We start from the raw sequence: 10,733 nt of genomic DNA, 5'->3' as shown, positions 1-10,733 counted from the left end.
GCGTCAGTCAAGAAGCCAAAAAGTTAATCAAGATTTTATATCGTTCAGTCCAATTGAATCGGTTGGAATACAAACGGCACATGTGACACCTAATCATACACGCGGAAAAACAATGCTGTTGAATTAAACAAAATGAAGTTGCTTGAATTAAACGTTAATGTCGCGGGCTGCCACCAACATAAATAACTCACACAATTGTATTTGCTATGGATTTTAATTTTGAGCATTGAACTAAATATCCAGATTATTAAGACAACAATCTGATGTTTTTCATTTATTAATACTCATGTTGTTTCAACGATTTTATTTCAATTGCACTGATCTTGTTGATACAACTTTTTTCCGTGTACATACAGCCATGAAAAAATATTGAGAATCCTCCCAGAGCAATTTTTCCTAAACTTTTAATTACACTGAGAAAAAAGTCTTTGAAAATTTGTTCAGTGAAACAAACACTATATGCCTCAAATAAGTTTTCAAAGACTTTTTTCTCAGTGTATCTACATTCAGGGCAGTTTGAAAGGCACAGTGTGCCCCGGATTATTGTTCAGAATAAGTTTAATGCGTACAAGCAAGCTTAATTAAATTCGCTAATAAGAATTCTTCAATGTCCCCAGCGATAATTAACAACGTCAGTGTTTTCTTGACCATACCTGGCGTTTTTAATAATGCAGAAAATTTATTGCGAAAAATATTACCTCAGCCAGGGTTTCAACCTGGACGTCCCCGCGCTCTAGGCGGGCGTCTCCTTAATTTGCTCGACTTTGAGAAATTAGCAATTTATTGTAATAAATGCATATATAAGTATTTAATTTTCATCTTATGGTTATATCTTTGATTTGATTCTTATATATTCTTTAGGTAATTCAAAGATTAGGACAAATTGTGTTATGAAAATAATTTTCTTCCTGAGAAAACTCTATAAGCATCAAAGCATATTATATGAAACATCAATTCACCAATCTGCGGAAAAATTATAACGATTATTTTTATTATCTTTTTCCATTGTCGATATAGTTCATCACCTGTATCTATCGATAACTTCTCTGGCTACGCAGTTCAGGCAGTTTCTAAAGTGACAACCGCGTAAAGTTTGATCGAGTTTGTTGGCATGTTAAAGTAATCGCGGAATTTTCATTAACGGCGGTGTTGCGCCAACAAAACGACTGCGATCGCGTCTGAACGATATTGACACGTGGCTTTTCGCACGATTAGAGGGCACTTCGTCATTTTCCGTGGCCGTGGGCAAGAAGCTTATCCACGCGAGAGCACATTGACTGGGCGACGTTCGTGTTCGGTCGGTCGAGCAATTGTCGCGAAATTAGCGATAAAAGGACGGTGGGACGGATGGACAACTCGGTGCGTGGCGAAGGGAAAAGGAGAAAGAAAAGGACCGGGAAAAGAAAATGAGCGCGAACGCCGGTCAGCTCGCGTTCCTACGATGTCGATGACCCTCGGGGCGCGGACGGTCGTCTCTCTTCTTCATCTTTCTCTTCTCCTCTCCTCCTTTCCTCTCCCCCACCTCTCTCTCTCTCTCTCTCTCTTTCTCGTTTCGACTCGGCTGTCGCGAACTCGCGAGAGAGTCGCAGTCTCTCCGCGCGTTAGAGTCGCAATACGTCATTCGCTTTCTCGATCGGTCGATTTGAAACACTGTTGCGGCCGGTTGCAGCAACGGTCCGGCTTACTTAGCCCCGAGTTGGCGAACTCTCTCACTGTCTCTTTCCGGATAGATTATAGTAGTCTTAACTATATTACTTAACGCGCGTAATGCAACCAGAGAATTTATTTGACACGTTCAATGCCGTAACGGTTACGCTTCATCGGTCTTATGATATCGACGTGTCTTATTGATACACGTGTAAAGTGCAACCGACTGATTACATGCGCCGGATAGCAAATTGAAGGAACTAACGAACGTTGCGAAAGATCGAGTTCATTCTGCGTAACGCAGATATTGGCAAGCTTAATTTACGTGTAAAACCAGAGTAACAGCCCGAGATTTGCTTGATGATCGCCAAGCAAATCGTTGTCTTCCAAAAATTCCGCGCGTTCGCGTAACACAATCGAACGGTGCAAGAGGGACTGTTTCCTCTTCGCTCTTATTCCCTAACATAAAACGTACGGATTAGTCTTACAGCTCCAACATTTCGCAAGGCTTCATATTTACTAAGAGCGAATTCGGTTGCACTAGTGCGCACTGAGTGCACACATTGTTTATACAATTCTTATATTTAACTTTGTCTTAAATACATATTCAAAGAGTATTTAGCCAAAAAATGATCCGTATAGGTGCTATACAGATCATTTTACAGGCTAAGAAATATTTCAAGAGATACTTAAGGGGATCCTAAAGCCGCTGGCGAACTCGATCAGTGCCGACAAGATAGGAGAAGGAATTAAAAACGTCAATTATCGATATTTCTAATTACAAGTTCTACTTTAGATGTCACTTCAGACCGGGGTTTTCGGTGAATTCGGTCCGAGAAATTTGTAGCCAATTTGCAACTTTTCCGAAAAAGCAGCAATTTTATTTATTAGCTACACATTGCTCAGACCGAGCTTTTGGATCGAATTCCTAGCATCGTCAAGACTATTGCTTTACTGACAATCTGACAAATGTTTGGCGGCGAGCTCTCTCGAAAAAGCCTGCTGCTCTTTTCTCTTCTTCTAGACTTGGATTTCTGAACTTGCGTTTATTAGAAGTAATATTTTTTTTCCAGGCTATTAATTTTAGTTCTAATTGCACGATATTGTTCTTACATGTTGTCCTTAGAGTATGCTGGTCTCATTTTGTATATATTTATTGTAGAATTCTTATATCAAGCAAATATGGTCGTCAAGTGTACCAAAAATTAGTCAAATTAAAATTTTTTTCGTTTTTTATATAAAGTCGACCAGCATAGTCTAGATTTCGCTGCGTACTTTAATTCCGTAAAAGAGTTTTGCATTTCTATAAAGCCAATTAAAAGATTACTTCTAACCAAGAATGTCGATAAAACAGACGGCTTTAGGATCCCCTCGGTGCGCGCTAGTGCAAGCAACCGAACTCGCTATAAGTTCAACACACCGCGCGCGGTGTATCCAAGTAAATCTCTTCCTACTTATAACTCAAGAATTTCTGAGTTGTGGTTATTACTAAAATATTACGAAAGGCGGAATACGACGGCTCTGCGCGTGTTGAAATCCGATAATATAATAAACTGAAGAAAGTCCTCGCCTCTAACTGGCATTTGCGCGGTGCGCAAGTTTCTCGTACGCCGACGCGTGCTGCCTCGAAGAGGCGAGAAGGGCCAGCCGTAAAATCCGCTCGTGGAATCTGCATAGAGAGGGTAACTGTAATCGGCGAGAGAGGCGAATTACGATCCGAAAGCGGAGGAAGGAGGGCGTCCGCTTTACGATCCGAACGATAACGGTGCGCGCCGAGTAATTTCGCGGTCGGACGGGGCGGGGGGAGGGGGGGGAGAATTGCATTTTTTTTACCCCGTCCGTTTTTGTATTCCTTCGCGAGGGTGAGAGATCTCCGTCGACATTGTTACGTGCAGCACGCCCAAAAATTCCGAGCCGCGGGGCAACGTTTGCGCAACCGACTCGCGATTGCGTTTCGGTGCACCGCTCGCGGCGATGCTCGACATAATTTTTTTCTCCTTCGTTCGTCCGTCCGCGTAACTGGAACCTGTCGCGAGTACGTCGGTTGCGTAAGGCACGAATTTCGATATCACGCTTTATTACGCGGCTACGTAAGGACAACTGTTTCCGCCAGTGTAGCTGCCGTAAATTTTAAGAGCGATACGTATCAGTTGTGAGCGAGGGGGAAACCGCTGATGGCATTGTGGTGTAACAGATTTGCGGCAATACTGGGCATTACTAGGCATTGCTAGGCTTTTTTTTGGCATTAGGCCTTGCTGGGGCAATGTAAAGATAAAATAAGATAAAATAAGATAAAATAAGATAATAAGATAAAGTAATGCCCACTGGGCATTAGTGTACAATATTTTTCAGCGGTTTCCCCCTCGGTTGTGAGAGAGCAACGTTAGCCGACCTGCTGAGATAGAAGTTTCATATGTCGCTCACAAAAAGTGAAATTTTTGCGAACCAATTTTTATCGCTCCAATTACACCGTCGTGGTTCTCGCGTGCCTAACAATAGATGTAAAATAAGGCCTCTTGTTCTTGCTCGAAAACCCATTACCCTTTTTTACCGTCCGCGGATAAAAAAGTCGTCGATCGATCGACGATTGTACGTGCCTGCGTGCGAGTCAAAGCGCGCTAATTAAATCTGATTTCGCCTCTAATATTTGCGGATGAGGGGAAAGCGACATGCCTCGGATAGCACGGCCGTGCCGCGTATGTGTAACGAAGTTTGACGTGAGTACCGTTCCTTTCTGGAAAAGACGATCGCGGAATCGACAACGATTTCCCGGAAATGCAGCCGGCGCGTATTACGGCAACGATTCGCGATACTCCCGCGGCGCGATCTCCTTTACATAATGCGTAATTAATTACGGCGGCGCGGTGAACGCGCGCCCCTTCTCGTGTCGTAATCGCGAGAATTGCGTTACCGTTGCAGTTTTGAAGCGCCGTCGCTCCGCTCGCCGGCGTAACGATCGCCCGGCTCGAATGGCAAAATCGCGAGTTTGTGCGCCCACCCCGTTAGATCGATATCACTCGTGCAGCACCGAGTCGAGCTACTTTGCGACATCGCGACGCAGAATGTTAGTTCTCCGACGAAAAGTGATAAAAGTCACGCTGGAGTCATTATAGAAGCGTTTTCGAAAAGCTCAATTTTGTATATTGAGGCCTTTGCGAAGAAACTCCAAAGTGCCCTTACAATGCCCGAATCCATTCTTTTTGTTACTGGCAACGTACACGGTGAAAACGATTTCTTTGGACTTAATACATTTTATTGTGTCCGAACAAATTTGATATTTGGACCAACAAATCATTTGTTTGAATTTGAAATATATTAATATTTGTTTGAAACGAAAGGTATATTCTCTTTAATGTAAACGGTGTTATTGTTTCAAACAACATTATCGTTTGATAGAAAATATGTGAAAAAATGTACATATATACATCTTTTTCCCTCCACATTATAATTTTTTCTTTATTAGAAGAAGAAAGATAAACACTGAATTAGTACACTATGTTCAGCTATAAAGAATAGATCATTAGTTGATTAGACTGCGTCTGCTGATGCGGTCGCTTACCGTGATTTCACTTACGAGTTCGGCGGCCAAATAATATAATTATTTAATTGAAATAATAGTGTCTTTTCTATCAAATAATAGAGATTGTTTGAATGAAACAACTAAATTTTTATTCAAACAAATAATGTTTTGTATAAGCATATGTTGTTTCAATGAAACCAATCTCGATCAAATGAATAGGAATACTAAATCCAAAGAAACCTTTTTCTCTGTGAAGCCAATCTGCACATCTGTACAGTATAATTTTTATGAAAAATAGGAAAAAATTTAGTATTTTGTAGCCGCTTTGATAAAAACGTTTTCTTCCATGCATAGGGAAAACGACAATTTGTAACATATGAAAAATTTACTCGAGATAATTAATATATTCCAGAGATTCTCGGAGATAAAAGCATTGAGCAATTTAAACGAATGCGTTTTACAAGTTAAAATTTTTTCCGCTATTTTATGGCTCTGTAAATGCTTTCGACAGTGAGAATCCACAAAAGTTTCAAGTTAAATACTCGGCCAGTTATTAGATATAAAAAGATATGCTGCTCTCTCGTCTACCCTAAATTATTGTTAACGGTTTTTTTGCGTGAGGATTTAAATAGCACAGCAAGTCGCAATAGGAACAAAAGAATATCTTCATTAATTTTGTCACAATGGATTTAGCGGATCACGTAATCCTATTTTACTGAAGATATACGATAACTGTGTCTCATGCTTTAACATTCTTTGAATGGACTTTATTATTGCTCGAAGGCATAAGTGCTATGCGATTCTATTGTTTTACGCTTTATATTTCACTTTTCACAAGTTAAATAATTCACACGTCTTAGAACAGGCGATCTTCTGTCACGGATAAAATAATTTTTCAACATAAAAAGTATTACGTTACTTATAACGTAAAAAAATTACTGAATAAACGTTATTCGACTCACCGTGGTTCCTAAAGGTCACCGCGATCTCACTTCCGGATTCTTTTTTATCTTTCAGGGGTTTCAAGGTCAGCGTTTGCGGCCGTCAGCACATCTTCAAGCCGGTGTCCGTTCAGGCCATGTGGTAAGTTTGCATCTCTGATAAACGAAACTGGTTTCGCAGCGACGTAAGAATGGAGCAAAAAAATAACGGCTCTCGAACGTTTTTTATGCTTTGCGTAACGGCTGTTTAATACGTGTCAGAGGGCGTTTTTTTTACATTAAGCCGGCCTCTGCGCGAAGCTGTACGAACGTAAGGAGCAACGGTAATTTTAACAGAGCCCCGCGTATCATCGGAAATTTTCATTTACTTTTCGTCCATACGAATACAATAATCGGCATTGCTTCGCAAGAAGCTATTTTATGGCACTGTAAACGCCCTCGGAAGAGAGAATCCGCAAAAGTTTCAGGTTAGATGCTCGGCCAATTATTAGATATAAAAAATATCGCCGCTCCCTCGTCTACTCTAAATTATTTTTAACGTTTTTGTTTTTTACGAGGATTTAAATGGCACAGCAAGTCGCGATGCACAATCAGGAGTTGTTGCGGTATTTCGCCGGTTTCCGATATCCCATCGGCTACGCTAGACAAGCTGTGCGATTGGAAAAGAAGGGTCATTGTCGTAGGCTTAACAACCGTGGCTAATAGATAATGCCGGTGTAATTACTTGATGGATGACCCGAGACGACTGTCGTTCGCGGAAGATGCGTCGAACGAACGCGGCGAGACTCCCAGACATACGTGGGGGCTCCAAGACTCTTCTTATCCTCACACGATTAAAATGTTTATCGTGAAGTTAAATAGGTAAAATAAACGAGACAAACAGAAGGCAACGATCTTTCTTGGACGCTCGATCCAGGTGTTCTCAGAAAAAGGAAATGTAACCCGGCAAGAATACACCGTCTGGTAGTGACGTGCAGACTATGATTGATCTCTGAAATGCATCTGGTATACACGATACACGCGTGCGTGTGTTCCTTTTTATCTCGCGATTTGACGAGCGTGACTCACGCAACGCGGAGCACTGCGTTGGCATGGATTGTGGGTGAAATTTCAGCCGATACCACGTTGAGTTGTGGACCATCTGAACTGTTTGTTGCTCGCACGGCGCATTCGCAACGCGCCTATGTACGTTTACGCGCGCGATAAAACCGCCAACTACACGCAACAGCGGCGCGAAACCCCGGATGATTCGGGGGTGGGATGACGAAGATGTTATCGATGTGGAAGAGGCTGGACCAGCGTGAAAAGAAAAATCAGGCGTGGGCCGTGGCTTAATTGGTCGACATCACAATTGCCCTGCGCGCAGACCGGACAGACAGCGGGAACTTTCTTGGCCGCCCAGCCTCTTCCGGTGCTATATTTTTTCAGTGCGAGCGAAAACAGTGCCGTCTCCTCCCACACAAATCAATTATGCCGAAGCTCTCTTTCTCCTTGCAGCGTCGTGTTCGATCGATCGGGAAATTGTTCCGCGAAATTAGATTAATTAAAAAATGATGTTCAAGGTTACGTAAATTGAGAGGTTCGTTAAAATTCTTTATTCGGCGTGTAGAGTACGCGTCAGTCGATGATATTCCACAGAAATGGGAGGTATCTTGTCCCAAAAGGGAGACGCGATCTTTAGGAAATCTCTTTTTCAAGAACCGATTTATTTCTTAGTTCTTTCAATACACTTATTTCGATTAAGATAACTTGTGAAAATATAATAATTTTCTTGACCCGATGTTACGAGTAAAAAGTCACATTCTCATGTACCTCGCGTGATCAAAAACGTACTTGAAATGGGATCATTTTTCTAACATTTTTAAAAAATTAAAACAGTGAGCTTATCGTCAACCCAACTGGCAAATTTTATTGGATTCGTCACAACGTCTTGACCTTCAGGTTCTTTTCAAGTAACAATACTGCAAATCAACAAAATATAAGAGATTAAAATTATTAATTAGTCATCTAATAAAGAGAAAAGAAAATAAACTTCTTTTAAAGAAATGGTCCGGATTTTTGTCTAAGGACTAAATTGATGCCGCTGTTGTGTTACCAATTGTCGAGTATTTTGAAATAGATTATTATTTCTACTGCATTGCTGTTTTACTTTTCATAAATTGCGTATTAATTATTCATTTTATATGCACGTCGAAATCAAACGCATCGGGCCAACGGTTATCGGAACAGGCGTCGTCTTCTCATTCGTCTTATTCGCGTGACCTACGACTTCGGATTTGTTATTTCTGGCACTGCCGTGTGTGCTTGGACGGTGTGTCTGGATTATAAATAGTCTTGCCTCCAATCCCGCCACGTGCATTAGCGTTAGCTCGCGGCGATTTTTGCAAAAGTGCGATCGGTTCGATGCGCGTAGGCGCAGACACCTTTGATGTCTACCGCAGCGCGAAGTTTCGCGGGTGTGCTAATAGATTAGTTCGCAAATTGATCTACGTGCACGTATTTGAAGCAACAACGGCAGTGGATTCAGATTCTTGAAAGAGAAGAAATATCGAAACAAGAACGAGGTATTATCGGTACGAAAAATAATATGCTTTATTAATATTGTAGGGACAACAATTAGAAGAGAGACTTAATTTTTCTAGGGGAAAAAAATACGGCAAACTAAGTAATTATATGAAATATAAAAAAGTGCACCCACCATTCTGAACAGAAAAATTTTTAACTTAATGATTTTTTCCTGTGTTTTTCCGGTTTTTCAACTTTTTCTTTTTGTAAACTCTCTTTAGCACCAAACATATATTTCGTGGAAGTAAAGGTACACTTTTTCGAAATAGCAATTAATTAAGAATTAACACTTAAAAGTTTTACAATATTAAAATAATATCAATAGATTCAAAATTATATTAAGCAAAATTTGGAATATTGAACCACCGGTGATTAATTAACAATTAACGACATACCTAACTGGGACGCCTAATGGCGTTCGACCACATGCCATACGCCAACTAGAAGCTGCAGAATACACTTGAAAAGGGCCAAAACCCATGGCCGAAACGTGTTATAATAAAGGAAGTTTCCTGTAGCCAGTTGTGTCGGATTATTCAACCTAATTGAAAATTATATTAATTGTAATATTCACATTCATATTATTCAACTACGTATCATTAGCTAACTTCGAGCAGAAAGAGCGGACGCATTCTCCTTTCGGCGCTTTGTGAATTTTAAGTAAAGATATCAGTCGGAACAACTCTGCAATGATAAAGATTGTATCGCTGGACAATTGTTGCATTCAAGTCGATTACTGCGCGAGATGCGACGCGTCGAAATCCGCATCACGGGGACGAGCGTCGCGACGTCGACGACGACGACGTCGGGACGTCCCTCGTCGTCGTCATCCTATTTTTGGAGAAGCCCCGTTGGTCTCGACCATCGCACACCGTGGTGGGGTTGGTTGTACGGCCACCGCCCGCGCCATTTATGGGCGCGTCGCGACGCATGGTCACTTTGCCGAATTTTACCACGTGGTCGAACGACACTGGGCAAACCCTCCTTGAGATCACTTCGTTTCCGCGTGCGTGCACGCATGCACGTTTTCGTTGTGCGCGGTGGGAACAATTAATTTTCGATGAGAATTACATTACCCAGTCATTTGAATTGCTGAAGAGCTGGCAACGGTAGCTAGTATCGCCGTATTGCCAAATTAAATGGTAAATGCACGAAAGATGATTGCATATAAATTGCAATAAATTTTTCATCGTACTTTTTATGCCTCAGATATTGAAGAAGATATTTTAATATTAATAATTCATATACACTTATAAGAAGTCTTTCTTCGCGGATAATATATCTACAAATTACACACGCAGTGTACATATTATAGTAATTATATAGTAATTACAGCGAAGAATGAAAATACAAATCCACTGTGACATTGGTATTATTTCACTTATGCTAATTTAATTAATTCTGCCGTGTACTTTCGCGCGCAAATGGCGAATGTCATAGACAATGTAATGAAACGCATTAATTATAAGAAACAGATCTCACATCTAATTCCCATTCCATCACCAACTATGATAATACTGTACTAAGTACACGGGGAGAGAATTTCCTTTCACAATTTACCCTGAAAATCATGTAATCGTGGGGCAACATGGCGTTCTGACCAACTTTATGAGAGTATTTTAAAATTTCACCATACATTGTGCTAGTAAAGTAAAAAGGTGTTTGCTAGTGAAATGTATGCACGTTAAATTGCTCTGTTCAGAATGGTGGATACACTTTTTACTTTTCATGTAATTACTTAGTTTGCCATATTTTTCCCCCTAGAAGACTTAAGTTTATCCCCATTTTTTTTACCAGTAAAATGTATGCTAAGTTTAATTGCTAGTAAAAAAATATGGTAAAATTTGAAGAAACTCTCATAAAATTCTTCAAAATGCCACGTTGTCCCATGATTTTCAGGATAAATTTCAAGAGAAAATTCTCTCTCCGCGTAGACGAATAATTCATGGTCCCGGTATTTTTGACTAGCTTTACGGTTCAGAAAATTACGGGAATATTTTTCTCGCGTATCGCGAAAGTTTACCCCCCGTTTGCTCATTGCGCATGCCCTATACACTGAG

The 10,733-nt window shown here is 40.7% G+C and overlaps 1 protein-coding gene across 2 annotated transcripts in view; it reads left to right on the top strand.

The window, feature by feature from the left end:
• LOC105559463 (protein phosphatase Slingshot homolog 2-like) overlaps nucleotides 1–10,733 on the top strand; it is a 51,226-nt gene that overhangs the window by 10,329 nt on the left and 30,164 nt on the right. For both annotated transcript variants that reach the window (XM_012007756.1, XM_012007758.1), the window contains exon 3: nucleotides 6,185–6,250. In XM_012007756.1, the coding sequence (XP_011863146.1) occupies nucleotides 6,185–6,250 (66 nt within the window). The remainder of the gene's footprint in view (nucleotides 1–6,184; nucleotides 6,251–10,733) is intronic.

This window comes from Vollenhovia emeryi, unplaced genomic scaffold, assembly GCF_000949405.1.
Source record: "Vollenhovia emeryi isolate VEMERY1.0 unplaced genomic scaffold, V.emery_V1.0 DF939269.1, whole genome shotgun sequence".
Taxonomy (NCBI): domain Eukaryota; kingdom Metazoa; phylum Arthropoda; class Insecta; order Hymenoptera; family Formicidae; genus Vollenhovia; species Vollenhovia emeryi.
This window is presented reverse-complemented; position numbering and strand designations above follow the sequence as displayed.